The sequence below is a fragment of the Mytilus californianus genome, unplaced genomic scaffold (assembly GCF_021869535.1).
Source record: "Mytilus californianus isolate M0D057914Y unplaced genomic scaffold, xbMytCali1.0.p SCAF_4, whole genome shotgun sequence".
NCBI lineage: Eukaryota > Metazoa > Mollusca > Bivalvia > Mytilida > Mytilidae > Mytilus > Mytilus californianus.
In genome coordinates, this window is record NW_026262690.1 from 14,848,062 (window position 1) to 14,873,641 (window position 25,580).

At 32.0% G+C, this 25,580-nt stretch overlaps 1 protein-coding gene across 1 annotated transcript in view; it reads left to right on the forward strand.

The window, feature by feature from the left end:
- The first annotated feature begins 3,457 nt into the window (after window positions 1-3,457).
- LOC127737540 (uncharacterized) overlaps window positions 3,458-25,580 on the forward strand; it is a 58,857-nt gene continuing 36,734 nt past the window's right edge. Inside the window, exons 1-2 of the mRNA XM_052248357.1 lie at window positions 3,458-3,794; window positions 11,338-11,520. Coding sequence (XP_052104317.1) covers window positions 11,365-11,520 — 156 coding nt within the window. The 5' untranslated portion in view covers window positions 3,458-3,794; window positions 11,338-11,364. The remainder of the gene's footprint in view (window positions 3,795-11,337; window positions 11,521-25,580) is intronic.

Here is a 25,580-nt window from a genome sequence, read left to right on the forward strand (position 1 = left end):
GGGTTGCTGTCTCATTAATATATAACCCTCATCTCCTTCTATCCTGATAACGGGACTGATGTTCTGTCACTAGAGGTCCATTATAGATTTGTGCTATTGGGTTGCTGTCTCATTAATATATAACCCTCATCTCCTTCTATCCTGATAAAGGGACTGATGTTCTGTCAATAGAGGTCCATTATAGATTTGTGTTATTGGGTTGCTGTCTCATTAATATATAACCCTTATCTCCTTCTATCCTGATAAGGGGACTGATGTTCTGTCAATAGAGGTCCATTATCGATTTGTGTTATTGGGTTGCTGTCTCATGAATGTATAACTCTCATCTCCTTCTATCCTGATAAAGGGACTGAGGTTCTGAAAGCTAAAAGCTTAGGTCTATTCCACAAAGTTTCATTATATGAGCTTATGAAGGTCTTTTTAGAATTTTAATTGCTCATTCAAATTCCGTAGTTGGGATGTATAATACAAAAGCATATGAACATGTCAGCTGGTTGTACAGACATTAATGCCACAAAACATTAGATGCACTGCATGTGCATTTAATGATCCATGAAAAACAGGTATCTCATCACACACCAATTTATTCATGCAGATGTCATGTTAATATTTGATAGTTAGTCAACCCTGATCTTTTACCTAACATCTGGTTATAAAATATAAACTACATCATAAGTACCTCTTTATTCATTTTCTTGTGAGAATTTCATATTTTCCAGAAACTGACCCCAGAAATTATCTTGATCATCATTTTTAATAATGATCTTTTTTACATAAATTCTATCATTTCCAGAAGTTTTCCTAAAAAATTAGATCTTTGGTGGGAAATTTCTTATCGTTTTATACTGCAACAAGTATCAAAGAGTTCTTATCGCACATGATTTAAAAACAATTTGTATTTGAAATCTGAAAATGATGTTGACAATAATTACAACCATTTAAAGGCCTGTAAAAGTTAGTCTTTGAAATTAAAACTAGTTTATATAGTGGAATTCTTCTAAATTTATCATAAACTTTGTTTGTGTTATTCCGTGAACAGAAGACTCAACATAGTTTTGGTCTACCGGTATTTAAAATAAACAAGAAACACTTCAGTCAGAGTATTTTTCTAATTTGGGATAAACATGTGATAAATTTTGAAAATTCACAATGAACAAATTATCAAAAAGAGGAAGTAAATTAGAAAAAGACAGGAAAATCAAACATTAATGATATTGACTATCACAACAAGCAAAACCTATATTGTTAGTTAACCAAAACAAATTAATCCATCAATTAACAATTGATTGTTCTGCTTGATTACACTGAAGGATCATGATAGATTTTATTATCCAGGAGAATGCTGTCTTAACACCAAATATTAAGATGAATTGTACTAAATGTCAGCAGTGATGAATGTAATAAACATAGGTAAATATCTACATTCAGACAATCTGATTGTTGATAATAATCGGATAATAAACTCACATTTAAATCAGGCCTTCTTTAGTATTGTACTCAATACAAATTTTATTTAATCTTCAAACTTGTACTTTCAAATGTGTACAATCATAATGAACATCACTCTTGGTACTTTATGATATATATATCACATTAATAAAAGGGTGTTTCATATTTTTTTTTTACTTTTGGGTCAACTCACACAAGAATTGAATCTGTGTTTATATATATGTGAATGCTTTGGATAAATGTTTAAGCATTTTGTGATTAATTTGGCCTTATATATGAAACATTCTATAAAATAATGTATGTATAGATCCAAATGAGGTAAAAAATGTACAAACAGGGGCAATAACTCATGGAATTAGTTTCTCAGATGTTTTTTATATATTTCTGTCATAGGGTTGCTGTCATAGTGATTTATATCCCAAATTCAGTTTTATTCATACATTTAAAATGACAAACATCTCTTTATTTTCAAACATATAAAAACAAGAAGACGTGGCATGATTGCAAATGTGACAACAATCCACAAAAGACAATATATTAACAAAAAATGGTATCAATATTAAAGACCTTCAACAATGAAAAAAAAACATACACACATGTCTATAAAAAGGCAACAAAATAACTGTTACTCTGAAACAATTCAAAAGATAAAACAATTATAGCAGACAGGGAAGAATCCTGGGTAATGGTTAAAATAATGCCAAAAACTGTATTTTAAGATCAAAATGGGCATGATGGTCCAAGGACACAGTTATCGTCCTTAGGTTTTCGTTGTCTACGAATATAGTCCCTAGTGTGAACAGTGTATAACCTGCATTTTTTTTTTGATACACTTTTCCAATTTATTTCTTGATATTTTATGCATGAAATATTAAGTAAGGCGATGAAATTACATGTTAAAAAAATTTGGGTGCTGAATCTTTATGTTAAGTAGTGATTTGGTCCAGTTAAAAAAGGTCAAAAATTGTCAAACTGAATTTTAGCCCCCCTTAACACAGAGTTGTCAATATTTTGAGTTAGAGCTGGTAGAAGTTTCTATAATTTTGATATTATTTGTATCAATAGTAGTACACTACACTGTAAATATCTTTTTGAGATAGAGCAGGTGCGATTTTTTTAATTTGAATTTATTGTCTAAAAGAAATGCACTACGAAATAACTGTGTTCTCGGGCCAAATTTTGGGGTGAGAAGGGGGGGGGGGGGGGGGTAAAAAAAAAATTTTCATCCCCTGAATCTGCAACTGACAACTACAACCTCCTGGCATGAGACATGCACAACATGAAATGTTTATATTCTCTATAAGACTTTTTAATACAAATAAATGTCAATAAATAACCTTTTATCCATTTACAATAAAAAAAGAAGAATTCTGTTTCACTGTTAGTAAGTTCTATAACACAATAAATATATTCAATGTTTATTAGTCTAAATCAATCATTCATGCCTGCTCTTCTAATCTTTTACTAAATGTATTCTTACTCTCTGAAATGTTCACACTTTACATACATGTATGTATTAAATCATAATTAATAATATTTTAATTTAGACTTACCTCCATATACTGGACAATATCCAAATAAATAATCTTGTTAATATCATGAGGAATCTTCAGAATTTCACTGTGAATCTTCACATTTTCCTCATTTACACTTTCTTTAATAGTTTTTAAACCATGCACAGTTGTCACTGAGAGTGCATGGCCATGTGTCCCATCTGCTGAAACTGGGCAGAATATTACAAAAATAAACAAGTATCCAAAAATGAAAAATACTTTGTCCAAATCCATTATTAAGTATCTTCTTCAATGTGCACTTTATAACCGGTGACAGTAGTTATATAACTTTAAAAAAGCTATGATTTTTGACAAGTCAACTCACATTCATGTTTGGCCCTGTTTCAAAGCGTATTGTTGATCAAGAGGGTACAAAGTTGCTATTGAATTACAAAATCTTACTCCCACTGTCGCAGGTAAAGTTTATCATTCAAATTTAAACATATTCAGTGCAGTGTTTGATGATTTTATAAAAAGATGTGACACGAGAATTTGAAAATAATAAATTAATGCTAAGTTATAAATTTACACATCTCAAATGACGTTACAGCAGTGAAAAAAATAAAAGATATTTTTAATTTGGTGGGAGTGAATCGCAAGTTTTAACAGACCAAATCAAGATTTGCACTGATTTACCAAAATATAGCGGCTGCTACTGTATAGCACATGTTTAGTGGTGAAAACGGAACTTAAGTTAGTGACAGAATAAAATGTGGACGAATTCTAGAAAAGTGAAGAAAAAGAAAAGATTTTAATGTGACAATTTGTATTTCGGTGAAATCGTCTGCACAGGTAACGTTATTTTGGACAGGTAAAAAGATATTTTTCAGGTGTGTCTATTTATTTTTCTGAATAAGACACCAAGTAAGCATGTGTTAGGCTTACCAACACGAAACTTATACATATCTTTATTTTTTTTGTAACTCAACATTTTAGAATTAAATGGCGATAGTGAATGGTTTAGCAACTAGTTAATTAAGGGCACCTGTTATGTTTTAAATGGACAAAACTAGGGGGAGGGTATTTTCGTTAATGATTTAGAGACATTGTGAAGCTCAGGATGAGATATTTAGCATCATTATCAAATTTTTGATAAGACTAGCCAATGTCTATGATTAAATATATGTATGTTCAGGTTCAAAAGCATTGTAGACGAATTACTGCATCAGAAAAACTGTTTTATGCCTAACTTTTAGTCGAGTTTTTTTTTATGCAGATTATTTCTGGATGTGCCACATGCAGCCTACGTGTATTGACAAGACTTTTTTTTTAAAATACCCTCAGTCAATTAATCAATCACTTATTGCAACAAACAAATACATAGTCTGTAAAAGGAGAACAAGCCATACATTGCATGTAGTTATTATTTTATCAATATTATGCTGCTTTAGGAGACTACTGTTCAGTCACTGATATAAGAGTGATTTTTTTTATTGTGCATTCTTTTTTGCACATTTTGTAATTCAACTGAAGAAGATTAAAAAGGGGGATGAAATATAAAAAAATGTTAATCAAGAAAATTATTGTAGTTGATTACTGGTACATGTAGCAGTGTTCTCCCCAGGGCCTTAAAGCACTGTGGTACCCTGGTGCTATATTTTCTACCATGGTGCTATCTTGGATGATTTTATAATAGAATGTACATTCTATAGGGGCCATGGTGCTATATTTTTTGGACCAGCAGTGCTATGTTAATTTCCATGGTGCTATTAAGTATTTGAAAATTCTGGGGAGAACACTGTGTAGTATGAAATAAATGAAAAACTTCAATGAATTATGAAGTTAAGGAATACGAAATATTTGAAATAAGGCAAACAAAAAATGGTCTCACCCTTTAAAATAAATTTTTCCCAGATCTTAATAGAAAAAACAATTATAGCTTGGACCATTTCAGAACTATTGGCTCTAGTCTGTTAAAATTTCTGATAATAATTATCAGATCCTCTGATGAGAATTATATGACCTGAAATAAAATGTCAATGTCATGAAAAATCTGCTATTAAAATGGAAAAGTCTTTTTTAAAGAATGGAATTTTGTGTAAGATTATGTGATATTCTCAATATCTCAGTAGTAATAGGAAATTAAACAGCATCAGGATTGCTTAGGTTGTTGATAGTTTTCTGCCAATAAAGTTCTACTTTTACTTTTGTAATGCTGGACCACAAATTATTTGCTACATGTACATGTAGGTTCATTTCGTGCTTAAAATACACGTCACTTTGAATTAGCTAATGTTCTATGAATGAATTATCTACTACATGTAACTGACTAAGTTTCTTAATAGGATTAAAATATTCTAGATTTAAGACAACATTGAACTTTTAATAAGATTAACTGTATTTTTCTGATACAAAACAAAATTGATTATAAAACTTTCATTAAACAGTCTCAAGTGATTCAGAACAATAGGTTTTTTATTTCACTTGTTTGTTTCTATAGGAAATCTCCATTTCTTGTTTGTTGAATGAACAACCATTGCCTCATCAATCATAAAAAGACAAATTGTCTTTCTATATATTCTTAATAGTATGTAAAATGTTTAAAGTGTTCTTAAGGCTGTCTTAGTTTTCACTTAAATTATTTTACAGACAATCAAGAATTCATGTTAGATTTTGTTTGTAACTCCAAACTAAAAAAAATGTAAAATAAAAAAAATCTTTAAAAAGATGAATAAGGAGATGTGGTATGATTGCCAATTAGACAACTATCCACCAGACAGAAAAGGATGAGGATATAAACACAATAAATGATAAACAAATATGAACAAGGAATTATTTGAATCTGGAATAATTTTGAATTCTGGAAAATTGATTAGAAATGTATGATAAAAACTAACCCAACTAAAAAGGGTTAGCCATGCATGCATGGCTAAGGTTCAGTTTACTTTCACTGATATTTCAGTATGAACTAACTAACCCCCTTTGTCACAAGGCTAACCCTATTAAAACAGTAAGTTTTCATCATACAATTCTTATCAATTTTCCAGAATTCAAAAATATTCCAGATTCAAATAAGTCCTGGTTTTATGGCAGACAGCAACCAACCACAACCACTGTATTAAAGGGGACATGTACTTAAAGAATGTGGCATGTTTGAATTTAAAGTCAGCTTCATGTATTCAAACATGTACATACATTGTACATGTAGGCATTGCAGAGACGGACAAATACCTGCATAGCCAGAAATTAGTAGTACTTTTGCTAATTAATATTCATAATATGTAAATGAGAATTGTACCACGTGATAATAGTTTGAACTGGACTGCCTTGATATCATTAAAATCTTTAAAACACGGATATTATAAGTTGTCAGTCACAGAGTCCTTGTTTATAATCACTCTGATATTTCCATAAAGTTGTCAGGTGGTCAAAATCAAAACAATGAACGCGAATTTAGTGAATTTTTCCTGTTTTCATGAGTTTATTCTTCTTGAAAAAGGGGCATTTTAACTTTATGTGGGAACCTATAGCTAGAGTTCAACGACTACACATACAAGGTTTGGACTTGCTTATTGTTTGGACATTCAAGTTTCAAGTTTCATCCCCGCAACCTGTTTTTGTAATGACCTTGTTAGCCAATTTTCAACACGAAGTTTGCAAATTTGACGTTTCAGCCATTTTAGCCTGAATTTTATATTGCAATGTTAAAAGCCTCTCGCTTTGATTTTTAAAATAGCTCAGGAACCTTGATTTTTGCAACGACAGTCATTATGTTTCGTTTAAATGGTGTATATTGTTGTGTATATTTATTTTCTGTCCCCGCAACCTGTCTATCACTTAAATTAAAGTTAAAACAGACATTTTTTTTCAAAACTCCCTATCATTTCAATTTAATTTCCGTGACCCGTATCCGATTTCTTTAGTATAATATTCAAATAAGCAAAGTGGCGTTGATTTCTGGATATGGAAAAATCTTCAATGTTTAAGACTGCATGACATTGTTTTAAAATTTCAAAGCATTCAGGCCAACAATTTTAAGTACTTCAAGTGGCTTTTTCAGCATAATTAAGGAGTATAATTAAAGGAAAGAATAAATTTAAGTATCTAATAAACATTGAAGGATATAACTAAGACAAAACATCTCTTCAAGTTAGTTCAAAATTTATGTGCACATACAGTTGTCAGATGATGGTAAAACCTGATGCCTTCAACCTTTAGAGGTCAGGCCTAAAATGTATAAATCTATACTATATTGCTGAGTTCTTGAAAAGTGGTGGTCTGAAGGTTTTGACCACTAAAATTTTCAAAGGACTGACACAATTTTGGTATTTTGCAATAGAAATAATAGTGAGGACCAGAAAATTTTCTTCAAGGACCACCAGGGAAAAAAAGATTCTGAGAACTTTGCAGTACATTATAAAAATAAGGAGATGTAGTATGATTTCCAATAAGACAGGTGTCCACCAGAGTTCAAATGACATGTTCATTTTGTCCATATAGCTCACAGCCTTTGGAGGTCAGGTTTTCAAATGTATATATATAAATTTATATTTTTTCTCACAGCCTTTGGAGGTCAGGCTTTCAACTGTATATATATTGAAATCCTTTGCCCACAGCTTTGGAGTTCATGTACAATATATAAAGAAATCTTTTATGCCCACAGCCTTTGGAGGTCAGGTCCCCAGTCATTCCAAAGGGTGCCGGACATTGGGCAAAGTCCAGTAAAAAATTGGTTTTGTCTGGTTAAGTGATATGAATTACTGGACCAAATGACCAGTAAAATATTTGATTTTGTCCAAAGTTTTTTTGTAAATATCCTGTAAAAAAGAGTCTGGTCCAGTTAAGAAGAATGTTTTATCTCATGTATATATATAGAAGTCTATAAAAAGGACTAACCAGCAAATTTAATATGTACCGGATCGTCTAGAATAGGAGATACTGCGCAGATATGGAAAAAATTATATAAGTCTAAAGATTTGCACAACGGTACTACATTGTACATGTAATATAAGATGGTAATATACGAAGATGATGTTATAAAATCTTGTTGACAAATATTTCGGCTTAACAAATAGCCTTCATCAGTGTCAATCATTTTAACAATATATCTTATATTAGTACCGTTGTACAAATCTTTAGACTTATATATATGAGCACAACAATGTTAAATCTGCAAATTTGCTTGTTCTTCCCTCGGCGGGATTTGAACTCCCGGCGAGGGAAAAACAAAAATTTGCTTCCGCATATTTGCAGATTTTACATTGTTGTCCTGATATTTAGAGTAATTATGAATATAATATGTGTTTTCAGCCGTGTACCACCTTCACTGGTCATCCAGTGGATGGATCTGTCGTAGAGTTGTCATTTGTTTAGACATACTTATACATATATATGTATATACATGCAAGTCTAAATTGAAAACAACTTTCAAACCTATGATTGCGTTTGATAAAAACCGAAATTTTTATACGTGTGCATGCAAAACAAATTTCTTAGTAGAGGGGTCTAAATACAGCACAAACAACATTTTCCAAAAGACCAAAATAAGTGAAAAAGTATATTTAAACAAAACGCATTTGACTAACAGGTCGAACAACAGATGTTCTTAAACCATGCTGACTGCCATTGGCGATTGCCAAATAAACGGATCACAAGATGTAACAAAATGGATCTTTATTATTAATTTTATACCAAACAGAAAACAATAAACTTGCGGAAAAGATGGTATACCACAAACATGAGGTGCAAAAATTTGTACACCATATCCGGATTTTGATAATATACATGTATACTGAGATCTACAAATTCAATGCCCACAACCTTTTGAAATGTATATACATGTACATGTATGTTAAAATCTACAAAATAAAGTAAACAGCCTTACGGGACATGCTTAAAATTTATATAGAATGATATCAGCTGTACATAGTATTTACAGTAACCTTGCTGTTCAATCTTTGTCAGGTAAAAGTTTACTTAGTGTACACATCAACAAACTAATGAATGGTGAATATTGACACAGATTTATCAGAGATGTCTGTCACTAGTCATTGGTCTAGATCAGGTTACTCAGACAAAGATGTACATGTAGGACATGTAGCTTAATAGCTTGTAGTGGGCCTCAAACTTCCCATAGCCTAGGACTGTGGTGTTAGAGCATAACATAAGCACAAATGGTAGAAATTAATAGAAATGGACTGATTGGAATAAAGGAAATAAAAGGACTTTATGTTAAGACAAAAGACGCAAAGTTTTGATCTAAGAGAACTCACAATTTCTGAAAGCTAGTTGAAAGTCAATAACAACTTATAAAAAAATCATGTTCTCCCAGACTAAAGTATCCATCAATATACATCCAACTAATGTGAAGACTTCATAAACAGACCAAGAAAACCATGAACTTGTGCAATGCTAAAATATACATAATATCGACAGGATCGTAGAACTGTACGTTTTCTTAACTGTATTGCAAAACATATATATTTAGTTATGTTTTAATTTATGGAAAACAAAATCGATGTTAGTACAATGTACTGATAAAAAACAATTTTCAATGGTCTTACTATGGTGTTAAATTGATATCTTCTAAGAATATGTTTATTCAAAGAATCAATGAGTTTACATGAATCGTATCTAAATTTATGGGCTTTACAAATAATGTTACCTTAAAAATAAGAAATCTACAAGTGCAGTCAAACTTCAAAACCAAATATTTGTATCTATGAAAGAATTAAGTAAAATTGTGAAGTAATTTTTAGTAAGGAAATTCCTGAATTATAATTACCAGTTCACGAAGATTATATTCATTGAAATCTAAAATGTCACTATGGACATGAGCATAGTGAAAGACTTGGAAAATATACCCATGGTAAGAAGGGGCCAAAGGAACATGTCTGTTCAAAAAAGGAAAATTAACAAAAAGAAATGAAAAATTGTTTCTTTTGTCATAAATTTTTTTTCAGGATTTTCTGGTGTGAAACTTAAATGTCCAAGTCAGAACAAAAACAATCAAGAGATATAGCATAAACAAGAGTAGTGGTCATTTTCTGAATAGGCTTACATGTTGACAGATATGTTTGCAGAGGTTTAGTGAGACATTATATAATGATCATTGATATAATTGGGTTGGTTGATACTCCAAATAAGGACAACAAACATGGATGTGCATAATGTAACTTCTCCGTAATAGTTTGATTAAAACATTATTCTCCAGATTCTTTTGCTGTTCTTCCTCCTTAAAGATGCTAAAAGTCATTCAAAGAATGAACAAACATTTTTCCAGTCAATTGAACACTTCCTTGGTTGGAATAGATGTACATTGATAGTCTTTTCATATGTTTGAAGTTAAAGGTTTATTTTTGTAAGATGCATCAAATATAATTGATAGGTAGAAATACATCAGTTGAGTCATAGTAAACAGTTTTACTTATAATTGAACTATTTGTCCTAAAACAAGACTTACATTGTACATAGGTCAAAAATTTTCTGTTATTGAAAGGGTCAAAGGTATCATTTTAATTCCTAAGTTCATTGACAAGAAGGTTTTGCCATTATTGTAAAAATAGGGAGATGTTATATGATGCCAATGAAACACCTATCTATTAACAAGACTGGAAACAACAACAGGTTACTGTAAAACAATGAGAAAAACCCATATTATTAAGTAAGCTGTAAAAAGCCATGAGACGACAAAATGTGAAATAATTCAAAAGAGAAAACAGACAGCCTGATTTATACTACAGCAACTATTTGTCAATAAAAGAAAAATAATTATGGCAGATGGCAACCAACAACCATCACTGGATTTTAGGCTCCTGCAAATGAATTTCATATGGCATGGGTGGCTTGTGAAAGGCCTATAAAGAATGTCTTTTGGTTATCTTTTGCTTGATAAACAATTTATAAAAAAAAATCTTGACTTAGTTGACTAGGTTAATATAAGCACTACATAAAAAGGAAGTTTGGCATGAAAATATGGATATTGTTCCAATTCCTTGTCCAGCTTTGGTCAAACTTGTGGTCCTTTTGGGTTTTATCAGCCCTATAATGGTTGTATTAGATTTTGGACTTCAAATATTCGGCCTCGAGCATCACTGAAGAGACATTAATTGTCAAAATAGGCATCTGGTGCAATAAAATTGGTACCGTTTATGTAATTGATAAAACCTCACGGTTTTTTAATTTGATATTCTTACTAAAGCATGCTCTTTTAGTATTTTTTGTTACTATATTTGAGACCTATTTTTGTTTTTCAGCTCCACATGTTTGTCTCTTTATGTGTTTTAAAATTTATGTTAATTAGTATTCATTGTCTTGTTATAAAAGCTCAGAGTAAACATGTTAACAATCTTCTTGTCATAAATAAAAATCAAATGATATTATACCTTTTTTTCAGGACCAAAAATGAAGTAAAATTATAGAAATGAAGACCATCCTGCAGTGGATAGTCCTGGTGGTGGTATCAGTGTGTTGCCATGGAGATAAAGAGTCCATGCATCATCTTATACTACTAGACCAGTTACCAAACTATATCAGTTTGGACTCCTCACCACAGATAATCCTCAGGACTAATTTCAGTGTAAGTGAACTTTTTATGCTCCCGCCATAGCGGAGGGGGCATTAAGTTTTACCCTTGTACGTCTGTACGTACGTTGATCCATTTGTCATCCTATACTACTTCACATGTAGGACATTAATCCATTTGTCATCCTATACTACTTCACATGTAGGACGTTAATCCTTTTGTCATCCTATACCGGTACTACTTCACATGTAGGACGTTATCCATTTGGCATCCTATATTCCTTCTCATGTAGGAAGTTAATCCTTTTGTCATCCTATACTCCTTAACATTAAGGACCTTATAGATATAAGAAGATGTGGTATGAGTGCTAATGAGACAACTCTCCATCCAAGTCACAATTTGTAAAAGTAAACCATTTTAGGTCAAAGTACAGCCTTCAACACGGAGCCTTGGCTCACACTGAACAGCAAGCTATAAAGAGCCCCAAAAATGACTAGCGTAAAACCATTCAAACTGGAAAACCAACGATCTAATCTATATAAAAAACGAGAAACGAGAAATACTTATGAACCACATCAACAAACGACAACCACTGAACATCAGGTTCCTGACTTAGGACAGGTGCAAACAAATGCAGCGGGTTTAAACATTTTAATAGGCGCCAACCTTCACCCTACTTGAAACAATAGTGTAACATCACAACATAGAAAGACACACTATAAAATATTTAGTCCACTTGTCATCATATACTTTTGGACCAGTATTCCTATACATGTAGGGCGTTAGTCCATTTATTATCTTATACTTGTGGATCAGTATTCCTTCACATTTAGGACTTTGGTCCGTTTGTCTTTTTATTCTACTGGACAATTAAGGTAAAGTTTAAGTCATCCCTTCAAAAGTTGAATGAATGGTCACATGATTTTAAAAAATAGGGAAAATGTGGTAAGATTGCCAATGAGTCAACTATCTATAAGAAACCAAATGACATAGATGTAAGCTGACATTAGCAACTAGTTGACTGCCATTGAATATCTCTGGGGAAAAAATTATGTACCATCATAAAATTTATGTTTAAAAGATGGAAGGACTGTTATGAACAAAATGTATAAAAGATGACCATGGGTATATTTCGTTTGTCAAAGCCACATACCCAGATTATAAACATTGTTTAAATACGATATATATATATATGAATCTGAATAAATAAGCTATCATGTAATGAAGTGCATATGGACTGACAATTCTATTTAATGTCAAGTGTGAATTTATGATTTATAAATGTTACATTTAATATTATGGTATTTTATAGTAATAACAATCTATATCAAAAATAGTCTGACATGTACTCTTTTGACCTATTACTGATATATAATGTGCTCACATTAACATATTTTAATGTTTAATCCTAATATTGCACATAACAGTGATGTCAACACACCCAGCTTTGGCTATTTACACCTAGAACAATGACATGATGTTATGTCAGACAGTGCATCCTGGTCAATAACAAACATAAGAGTTAGGTGTAATAAGTTTTATTCAGAATTTAAATGATTAACTGCTGTACTCTTCAATGAAATGCTGACAATATATCAAACATTTTGTATGAAAAATTAATTCCTCCCCCTTTTTTGGGGGGGATGGATGGGCTTGAGAATGATAAATCTGTAAAAATGTTGAGCTGCCATTTTTTACACTGTTCTGTCTATAATTAATGGCCTGAATAGAAAAAGCTGTTGACTGAAAGTAGCATATTTACATGGATTGGCCTGAATAGAAAAAGCTGTTGACTGAAAGTAGCATATTTACATGGAATGGCCTGACTGGACAAAGCTGTTGACTGAAAGTAGCATATTTACATGGATTGGCCTGACTGGACAAAGCTGTTGACTGAAAGTAGCATATTTACATGGATTGGCCTGACTGGACAAAGCTGTTGACTGAAGGTTACATATTTACATGGATTGGCCTGACTGGACAAAGCTGTTGACTGAAGGTTGCATATTTACATGGATTGGCCTGACTGGACAAAGTTGTTGACTGAAGGTTGCATATTTACATGGAATGGCCTGAATGGACAAAGCTGTTGACTGAAGGTTGCATATTTATAGGGATTGGCCTGACTGGACAAAGTTGTTGACTGAAGGTTGCATATTTACATGGAATGGCCTGAATGGACAAAACTGTTTACTGAAGGTTGCATATTTATAGGGAATGGCCTGAATGGTCAAAGCTGTTGACTGAAGGTTGCATATTTACATGGAATGGCCTGAATGGACAAAGCTGTTGACTGAAAGACCTACTTACATGTGCTATAGTCCCACTGAATGTTTTATTGGAAATTATGATTGTATTTATATGTATATTTGAGTGTCGCCATCCAAGGTAGGTTAGTCATTAATGGATATATGATTGATTAACTCAAATCTTTTGAATCCAGACCTTTTCAGAGGAGGTAGCAGGGGTGTTTATAGGGGACCAGACACAAACAAAAATCAAAATCCCTGTGAGTGCCGGTTATATGGAAATCTTTTTATTAGTACATGTTTAAAGAAGTAAACATGACCTTTATGACCAGGTACATTTTCTGTGAGATAGGTAGTTTTGTTTTGAAATGTTTTAATTGGTACACTAAGATTTACAATAGGTACCGAGACATACTTATGTGTAGTCAAGAACTAGTATATTAACTTATATTTATACTAGAGAAGTTCATTATTTGGACGGCTATCATCAATGTTTGTTTAAATCATTTATCAGTATTTTTATACCTTGGCAGATAGTATGGTGTTGGAACTAGCCACAAGGGTAAAAGGAGGGTGTTTACTTTTCTTTGTTATATGTAATATTCTTTTATGGGTTTCAGTAGGTAAGATATAGGTACTGTCTTGTTTGTACAACATATTACGATCCAAATCAGGTTTATTTTCTGTTGTAATGAAACTCAATGGTAATTTGAATGTCTTCTTTTGTCACAAGGACAGTCAACATTGAATGGGACATTTAAAAGTTTTTTTGACAGTTTAATAAGAAACCTTCGATTACATTATATTATACGTACTCCCCCAGTGGCCTTATAATATTCTTATTTCATAGGCCATAATTATATTTCATTTTAGGTAACCCAAATTAAATAGAAAACATGATTGTCCATATATTCTGTTCAGCACAATAAACAGTTGAATTTGTTTGGTCTGTGTTAAAAGACATTCATGTATTATTTATACAATAAACATACATGTATTATGTAAACAGAAATTTGTATGCAGAAAAGAGTGATAGAACCTAAAAAGATATGAATTGTAATAAAAAAACTATTCAGATCTGCTTATAACATGTAAAATATTACCGCTGCTGACTTCAGTCTTCAGACACAATAGATTATGGCTCCTGAATACTACTGACTTTCAGAACAGAGAAAAGAAGCTTATTATAAAGCTGCAGACAGAAAAGATCCCTAATATCCTTGACATTCTTCCCTCAATACTCAATCACCTTCATGATTCATTTTCTTACAGTTGTTTATGTTTTTGTTGTCAAGATGTCCTGTGGGTACATGATTGTAACTCAGGTATTTTAGGAGATACTCTGAATACATTTTTTTTTCATGGGTATAAATTTTCTTGGTAGGAGAAAATATTGTTTTTTCACTGGTACCTAATTTTGTGGTTTCACAATTTTCAGCTATTTTACATGTGATCAATTTACTTTTGTGACTTTTTCGAGTAGAAAATTAATTAGAAAACAAATTTGTCAAACTTTGATATCTCTGATATGAATACATTTAGATATTTTGTAAATCACAAAAATGAATAGCCGTAAAGTAGGCTAGAAAGAGTTGAATGGGAAAATAAGTTTGTTCATTATAGATTGGCAAGTATTGAAATTCATAGTTTTCCATTGCCTGTTCATTATAGATTGGCAAGTATTGAAATTCATAGTTTTCCATTGCCTGTTCATTATAGATTGGCAAGTATTGAAATTCATAGTTTTCCATTGCCTGCAAAACCCACAAAAACTGGTATTCCAGGAACAGTAATAATTCCATAATACAATATTCTCCCCAAAAATTTCATAAAAAATCCTGGTAAACTGGGAATTTTGAAATGCCATCTTGTTTCTAAAAATTAAATAAAAAATGCCCTTGGAAGAACACTGCACAATAGCATTAAAGTACAACTATGCAATATGTGTGATCTGAGAATTAATGTTTGTTCATAATTTAAAGTATACATTTGTCTAGGTAGTTAATTTGTTGAAATTTAAACCGTAAACAAACAATCATATTTTAAATCACACCAAATTTATAAATCACTTAAATGAGATTTTGTTTAAATTTCATTACATTTTTATTTATTTGATATTGAACCACAACAGTTGCTGCCTTGTAGGGACATTTAAAAGCAGACTTATTTAAACATAAATTTACTCTATCAATTATTTTTAAAAGGCAACAGTTAAGTAATTGTATTTGTATGTAACAAATAAAGCCAATATCTTAATGATTAACCCATTATCTACTCCGACAATTTTACAGTAGTAAAGAAAGAAAAACTGTTAAATAGGTATTAATATATATATATTGGTAAATTCAATTCTGTTAAATGTTCCCCAAGTTTCAGTTAACATTGATATTAAAGGTATTTTTTAGAAAGTTCATTGTAAAGTGTTTAAGTAATACAATTCAATGTCAAGCTTGTGTGGCGATATTTGGAAAGGTGAGAGTCTCTTACAAAGTAAATATGGCATCATAGCTTTGGTGGCCTCTACTAAGGTCTTTTTGTAAACTAAGAAACATGAGAGTCACTAACAAACTCACTGTGGCATTATAGCTTTTGTGGCCTCTACTGATGTCATTTTATAAACTAGGAAACATGGTGGTTACTAACAAACTCACTGTGGCATCATAGCTTTGGTGGCCTCTACTGAAGTCATTTTATAAATTTGGAAACATGGGGGTTACTAACAAACTCACTGTGGCATCATAGCTTTGGTGGCCTCTACTGAAGTCATTTTATAAACTAGGAAACATGGGGGTTACTAACAAACTCACTGTGGCATCATAGCTTTGGTGGCCTCTACTGAAGTCATTTTATAAACTAGGAAACATGGGGTTACTAACAAACTCACTGTGGCATCATAGCTTTGGTGGCCTCTACTGAAGTCATTTTGTAAACTAGGAAACATGAGGGTTCTTGACATTATACTCACTGTGGCATCATAGCTTTGGTGGCCTCTGCTGAAGTCATGTTTTAAACTAGGATAAATGAGGGTTCTTGACATTATACTCACTGTGGCATCATAGCTTTGGTGGCCTCTACTGAAGGTTTGTGGTAAATTAGGTGACGTGAGAGTCCATAACAAAGTCAACATGTTATCATAGCTTTGGTGGCTCTACTAAAGTTATTTTCAGAATTGGGACGTTAAATCTGATGCCTTGTGTAAAGAGAGTGCCATGCTCTTTGCACGTTAATAACCGTTGCAACAACTCTGAGGGGTCCGTAGGTGGCCTGTTGCAAGGCTAAATTTCTGTCCCTATCCAATATACCATCATTTTCCCTTGGCAGTCCAAATTACCCCGACCTTCATCCTGGACAGCCTCTATTACAGGACCTACCTATTGTATTTATTGTTAATTTGTTCTCATCCTGAACATGCATGAAATATTTGCCACTGGACGTTAAGCAACCAACAATCAATCAATCTGAAGTTATTTAGAAAACTATACAATGTTTAGCAAGCAACGATCAATCAATCTGAATGTCTGTTTTCAGTATTTCAAAAGACATTCAGTATTATAGTATCTTTACACTATAGTAATGGCAGTGACATTGTTATCTATATAAAATCTTGGGACAACAGACATAAAAAATGAACTATGCAAAACAAAATATGTGCATGGACAAGATAGTAGATGTATTTACCAAACAATGAAGTCTCGATTGAAATCTGCACTTGACTTGAACTTGAAGTTGAGATACTGTAGAAAGTGAAAGGTAAGTTGAAAAAGCCAGGACCCAACACTCATACTATTTAAATTAACAAAAGTGTGTTTGACTGCCTCATTGACTTCACAGGAGGGGTAGTGTTAGATGTGTTCATAAAAAGCAAAGAAAATTGTCAAAATTAAATGATCTCATTAACGACTGAATGTATTCCTTTTTAGTCCAGCCACTTGACCAAAACTTTTAGCAAAATGACAGTCATTAGAAGTGAATTGAATTGATATTTTTCTATAGATTTGATTGAAGGAAGGCGGTTTCTCTAATTTTCTGGAGAAAAAAGAGTGAAGTAATGAACACTAGTGGTCTCTGATTTGAAGTTAATTGATCAAGGTCTTGTGAAATTCAACTGTGAAGTGAAATTAAATGTTTCATTTGTCATAGCTGTTTACACCCCAGTATGCATTGGAAATCTAGGGTAATTGCTATACAAGTGTTCTCAGTCATGTCAGTACATTTTCTTCAATTTTTTTTAACATGCAGAGGATAAGAATGTTCACTTTCAAATTTAATATTGCTTGATTTGATTTACATTTGATAATAGACTTAAAAAAATGTGAACGAATCAGTTATATATTTAATAATAAAAATAATTTATCATGTTGTTCTTGTATGTTATTTTAGATACATGATAAAGTATCTTTGGAAAAAATGCAGACCAACATCTCATAAGAAAAAAAGTTAGGCCAGAATATGATTTGAAAAAATGGCGCTACATATAAGGTTTCTGCATAGACTTTTTACAAGTCCCAATCCTGATGTTGTTTTGTTGATGGACCCCCTTTTTCAAAATTCTGGATCCGCATCAGATTCACAACCTCTTGTTTAACATAATTTGTTGTTCCTTTACAAAAATTGTTACCGATATGCTATACATTTGTACACATGAAATTAGGGAAAAGGCATATAGGCATCTTTGTAAGTTTTGGTAAGACAGATTCAGGTTGGTTTGTGATAAGAAAATATTGTATATAGTGTGTTGTACAAAGAACTAAATTAACACTGGATTTTCTTTTCAAATTTCATGGATTTTACTTCATATATGTTACTGTTAATGTCTCTCAACTTTTACTGAATGCAATGTCCTTTATAGATGAGAAAAGTAATATTCCTAATTCATTCAAATGGATCTGTGGTTCAACTTGATGCACATAGTATTTGCCACGTGGAGGAAACACCTATTACTTTGAATGAAAATGTCCTTATTTTATGAAATTTAAAACATGATTTATTTTATCTTCCCTGTATAATTAATAATTTCTGCACATTTCCCATACAGTTGTTATTTAATAACATCTTTATGAATGAGTTTTGTGGTTTTCATGCTTGTTGACTTTATAGGTATTCACTACCGATACAGGAGATTAATTTATTTCAAATTTAAAATCTATGAACAATATCCTGATTGTTAAGTGTCCCATCCCACAGTTGTATTGGATATCATTCAAAACCACAAACCACAGTAAATAACTAGACAGAAATCACTACTTAAAATTTTATATAGCCCAATTTTTTGTTTATTTTTTTATGCATATATCTGTTTATTTTGTTAAATTTGAAAGGTGTTTATTTTGCTAGATTTGAAAGATGTTTATTTTTTATTTTGAGGGGAGGGGAGTGATGGTACAGGGCCCAAACAATGACATAATATTGTTTATCAATTATCTTTTTATAGAAGGTATTCAATTTTAGCTCTGGTTACTTTAATGATTTTGGTCGTTTGTCGAATATAAAGCTGATTCACCTGTAGATCTGTAATTTTGTAGCTAATAGAAGGTATAAGTATTTTTAGTTTTAACTATTGTTCTAAGTAAAATGTCCTCCTTCAACCCATGGAGTCACTTCCCTGGTCCAAGGCTATGAGATCCAGTTACTAAGTTAAAGAGAATATTTCATTGTGTGTATTATATATGTATGTCAGTTAAAAGATGAATTCATATTTTAAGTATATGCAAACAGCCTTAGATAAACTTGTACAAAATGTAACAAGATGGTGTTGTTAAAGATATGATGATTTATGGTGTAAATTTTAAGTTTTGAATAATAAGGATGGTTTTATTGTGTTTTATACATAGTATTCTGTTCACTCTTCCCATGTTGAATTACTGCTTTTAAATGCTTTTAGCTACAAAGATAAAAAGTTGAATAAACTAAAAAGTGCCGCGTTTGTAGTGACGTTTTTGATTTCAATGAACATAATCTATGTACGTACTTCTAGTTAATTATTAAGTCATAGACTTTGATAATAAAAACTTTTACTAAATTCTTTCATTGATACAAGGATTTGGTTTGGAAGTTAAAATGACTGTACCTGTAGAATTCTGATTAAAAAACAGGATATCACTTTCTAATTTTTGTGGTGATTTTGTTTATTGAGACTGTAATTTTAGATACAATCCATGTAAACTCATTGAACCTTTAAATAAACTTAAGAAATAATTCTTCCATGCCATGCTCTATGCTCATTTTAACATGGCTGGGCATTTTATTTGTCAATATCTTTATACCAAGTGTTAGCGAGGTGTAAAATGTTGACAAATATAATGCCTACCCATGTTAAAATGACCATAGTGCATGGCATGATAGAATTATTTTGATTCTAATGGGAAAATGTAGAACTTTTATCCTCTGAAGCGGACCTACAATACACATTTGAAAGAAAGCCATTTTGATTTGATGAAGCCAAAACGATAAAGAAAATTAACCGTTTCACGATATAAAATGAACAGGTACTTGTAAACTTACTTTAAGAATGATTTTTTTTAATTTATAGCGATCAACACCAACACAAATGTCCATTTTGATCTCCGACGTTGTTTAAAATACATCTGACGTCGCAATTTTAATTGTGACGTCAATCATGTGCAGCCCATGTTTTATTTGAATTAGGACATATCTGTTTCCAAAGCGAAAGAAGAACATCATATTAGAATTATTCTTTAAGGTTATCAATTTAACACGGTTGTAAAATATTTTTAAATATTGTTTTTATAGGTACCAATATCGATTTTGTTTTTGAAAAATTAAAACATAACTAAATATATATTGCTATACAGACATATGTCATTGCACTAAATCCTGTGGATGTGTACTTATTGATACTTTAGTCTGGGAAAACATGCAAGTCTGTTTACCTATACCTGAAAGGAAAATCTAAGGACAAGAAAACAGAAATTCTGACTGGCTTCTTGTTATGTCATACCAAGGCTCATTTTAGCTTTTTACAGATTTTACAGCATGTGATACCTCAGTAGTATAAAGGATTGATTTATACATCTTCTTTACAATCAGAATAAAACAAGTATTTATTATAGACCACTGCCTGCAACAGAAGCATTTACACATCTTATTTTGAATCAGTATCAAACAAGTTCTTGCAATAGACCATCGTTTAGTTCATCTTATTTTGAATTACAGATTACAGAAGTATTTACGCATCTTATTTACAATCAAAATAAACTAGTACTTATGATAGACCATTGCCTTTTACAGAAGTATTTACGCATCTTATTTACAATCAGAATAAACAAGTACTTATGATAGACCATTGCCTACGACAGAAGTATTTATGCATCTCATTTACAATCAGAATAAACAAGTACTTATGATAGACCATTGCCTACGAAAAAACATTTACGCATCTTATTTACAATCAGAATAAACAAATACTTATGAAAGACCATTGCCTATTACAGAAGTATTTACACATCTTATTTACTATCAGAATAAACAATAACTTATGATAGACCATTGCCTATTACAGAAGTATGTACGCATCTTATTTACAATCAGAATAAACAAGTATTTATGATAGACCATTGCCTTTTACAGAAGTATTTCAGCATCTTATTTACAATCAGAATAAACAAGTACTTGTGATAGACCATTGCCTACGACAAAACATTGACCCATCTTATTTGGAATAAGAATCAAACAAGTTCTTGTGATAGACCATTGTCTAGTTCATCTTATTTTAAATCAAACAAGTTCTTGTGATAGACCATTGTCTAGTTCATCTTATTTTGAATCAGAATCAAACAAGTTCTTGTGATAGACCATTGTCTAGTTCATCTTATTTTCAATCAGAATCAAACAAGTTCTTATGAAAGACCATTGTTTTCTTCAGAAGCAGCTATTTATCTTTTTAGTTTTGAGCAGAATATAAGACTCCATCACTAGCTGCAGTTTTAATTAGGGCCCCGCCGAATGGCGGCTGTCCTTAGTGATCAGTCTGTCAACTGTCCGTCCGTCCGTAACAAATGGTGTCCGCTCTATATCTAGAGAACCGTTATGATTTCAAAGTTTATACTTGACATGGATATTAACCAACACCAGAGGGTGTGTCATAATGTATGTTCAACTTCCTAGGTCAAAGGTCAAGGTCAAAAACTTTGGTTTTAGTTGACAACCCCATGTCCTATGGTAAAGATCGTGTCCGCTCTATATCTTGAGAACCGTTATGATTTCAAAGTTTATACTTGATATGTATATTAACCAACACCAGAGGGTGTGTCATAATGTATGTACAACTTCCTAGGTCAAAGGTCAAGGTCAAAAACTTTGGTTTCATTTGACAACCCCATGTCCTATGGTAAAGATCGTGTCCGCTCTATATCTTGAGAACCGTTATGATTTCAAAGTTTATACTTGATATGTATATAAACCAACACCAGAGGGTGTGTCATAATTTATGTACAACTTCCTAGGTCAAAGGTCAAGGTCAAAAACTTTGGTTTCATTTGACAACCCCATGTCCAATGATAAAGATACAAATTTTTTACCACACATTATTCACAGCTGGGCCCACAGAGATGGCTCCCATCTCAATGATATCTAGTTGTATCTATGTATGTTGATTTCACTTTTACTGTAGAAAATTAACACAATTTATAAATATTGTTTTAAAGAAAAGTAAAACTCTGCAAAAAGCATAAGCAAATATAATTTTTTTTTCAAGAACAGGACTTGAAAGTGTTAACATATTTGTTATTAGTCTTAAGCACTGTGCAAACTTTGATAGTATAAATTTTCCTTACGTCTATAATTTTTATGTCCTGGGGTACGTATCTAGTCAATGAAACTTGGCACACATCATATATCTAAAACCATTCAATCTCCTATATATAATATTGTGCTAATATATAATATTTGTGTACACAAAATCTGAGACCATATTTGAATTGAAAAGTCTACGCTATCACGATCATGCCCCCTGCAGACCATAATTGTAATTTACTTTAGGATTTAAAACACAGAATTGATCTCTTTTAAAAGGGCACTATCCTTGTACAATTTCAGTATAAAGTATCTAGAGTAAAGCATGAAAGGTAGTAAAATAATATTTTTTGCAAGATGACATTGCAGATTATCTAGTTTTATTTGTCAGAATGGTATGACAAGAGAAAATTTAAGATTTATACCCAATGACAGATTATAAGTTTTATAGTATCTCTTCTCAAAAAGAACTTTTTCTTTTAAAAGTTAAATCCACATAAAATCTACCTGTCATATTTTTTTAAAAGACTTGGTCTCCTCAGTGTTGAGTAAAATGGTCTTATTCAGCAAATTGATATTTATGAATAAAGAACGTTTATTGTTATGTTAGGTCAAGTTACAATTAATTTTATTAGGTTTAAATGATTTCTTAAAAATCAATTGAAAAAGATAGAACAGAGTTTGTTTGTGGTGTAATTATTTGTTTATCATCTCCTTTGCAGGGGGTATTATATAACAAACAAAACTATCATAATTTTCCACATAATATTCTGGATTCTCCTGGTTGACTTACTTGTCTTTATGCTAAATGGTCTCCAACTTTTCATCTTTAAGTTTCCTGTAACATTAAAAGACAACTTATGTAAGATTAATAATCATCATACATAACGGAATAACCTTTAGCATTTGTTGTAAGAAATACTCTGATAGTGGTGATATCAGTATTCCAATAATGTTCTCTGGATTGGGTATTTTTATGGCCCCGCTGACTTGGGTCAGGGCCATAAAGATTTATCCGTCATTCCACAAAGAACAGTTATACAGACATTTTTCCTAAACGCCTTCACATATTGTGCTGATTTTTATGCCCCACATAGGAGCATTATGTTTTTCGGTCTGTGCGTCAGTTTGTCTGTTCATCCGTCCGTCTGTTAGTCTGTCCGTGTGTTAGTCTGTCTATCTGTTAGTCTGTCTGTCTCTTAGTCTGTCCCGCTTCAGGTTAAAGTTTTTGGTCATGGTAGTTTTTGATGAAGTTGAAGTCCAATCAACTTGAAACTTAGTACACATGTTCCCTATGATATGATCTTTCTAATTTTAATGCCAAATTAGAGTTTTGACCCCAATTTCACGGTCCACTGAACATAGAAAATGATAGTTCAAGTGGGGCATCCATGTACTAAGGACACATTCTTGTTGGTATGTGAGTCAACTATGATGAGTTCCAATCGAGTTTACGTTTGGTTCTGCTCCGCTGTTTTTTACTAAAATCATGGGCTTTGGACTTTGAAATTTTCTTAAAAGTAATAGTTATAAAGACTTTTTTCTAAACGCCTTCACATATTGAGCTGATTTTTTGTATGCGATTCTACTATGATGAGTTACAAATCTATTTTACATTTGATTCCCCTCTGCTGACTTTTGCTAAAATTGCATGCTTTGGACTTAACAAAATTTCATAAATAGTTAAACAAATTTTTTTCTAAATGCCTTCACATGTTGAGCTGATTTTAGTATGTGAGTGAACTATGATGAGTTACAAATCGAGTTTACGTTTGGTTCCCCTCTGCTGATTTTTGACGAAATTACGGGCTTTGGACTTTGAAAATTTTCACTCCTAAAAATGGCTTCAAGCTTTTTATCGAGCAGGGCCATTCGTGACGTGTCGTTCCATCACATCTAGTTTTTAATGTCATATAAACACTTCAGTGACAAAAAGGAAACCTCCAGTAAAGGTGATGAATGAGTAAAAAGAAGGAAATTCACCTTTACTATATTGTTTAGTGTCTGACAAATAGAACAGAAGTAGAGTTTGGAAGGTGTGCATGATGATGGAGTCCATTTGGATGGTGTTAAATGGCTGATAGTAATTCATATATATATGTGTCCACTGTACTATGCAAGTGAAACAGAAATATATTACATCCTATCTTGCAATATTTAATTGTATCATAGCTTGTAATATATTACATATGATTGTATGTTATCTTGCTCCTTGATTTGCTGGACAGTAAACAACACATAAATTCGCCTTAAAGTTGTCTTTCATTTAAAAGTACATGTAGTTTTTGGAAATTGGCCAATTTAATGAAATTTCAGATATTTGTGTATACAAAAAGTTTGCCAATTTCAGGCACTAAATCATTGGTTACAAATTCTTATGTCACATTGCTCCTTTTATCACTTTCTCAGTTCATTCATTTGAAAACAAATTATGTAACTTTCCATGTCAAACCTGTTTAATTAATGACCGACAACTGTAATGAATAAGTTGATTTTCAAGTCAATAAATTTGAAGTCTTTGTGAAACTCCTCAAGTATATGTAAGGAAAGTCTTTGAAGAGACAAATATTTAGATTTAACACTTTCCTTACAGGGACAAAATGATAATTAACCGTCCATGTTTGTTCACTGCAGAATTCAGTGTTGTGTAAGATTATTTTATCATAAGTACACAGAATTAAACAATTTGAAATACAATTATCGGTTTCCATTGTCTGTATATATAGATGTCTGCTTCTAAGTTCATTATAACTAACTTTAGTTAAGGACTACTCCTTGCTTTTGTTCATGTTAAATTTATCCCCTGCACTTATGGGCCTAATTCAACCACACAAACTTTAGTGACCTGATCCAACCACACAAACTTTAGTGAACTGATTCAACCACAGAAACTTTAGTGGCCTGATTCAACCACACAAACTTTAGTGGCCTGATCCAACCATACAAACTTTAGTTGCCTGAAACCAACCACACAAACTTTAATGACCTGATCCAACCACACAGACTTTAATGACCTGATCCAACCACACAGAATTTAATGACCTGATCCAAACTCACAAACTTTAGTGGCCTGATCCATCCACACAGACTTTAGTAGCCTGATTCAACCACACA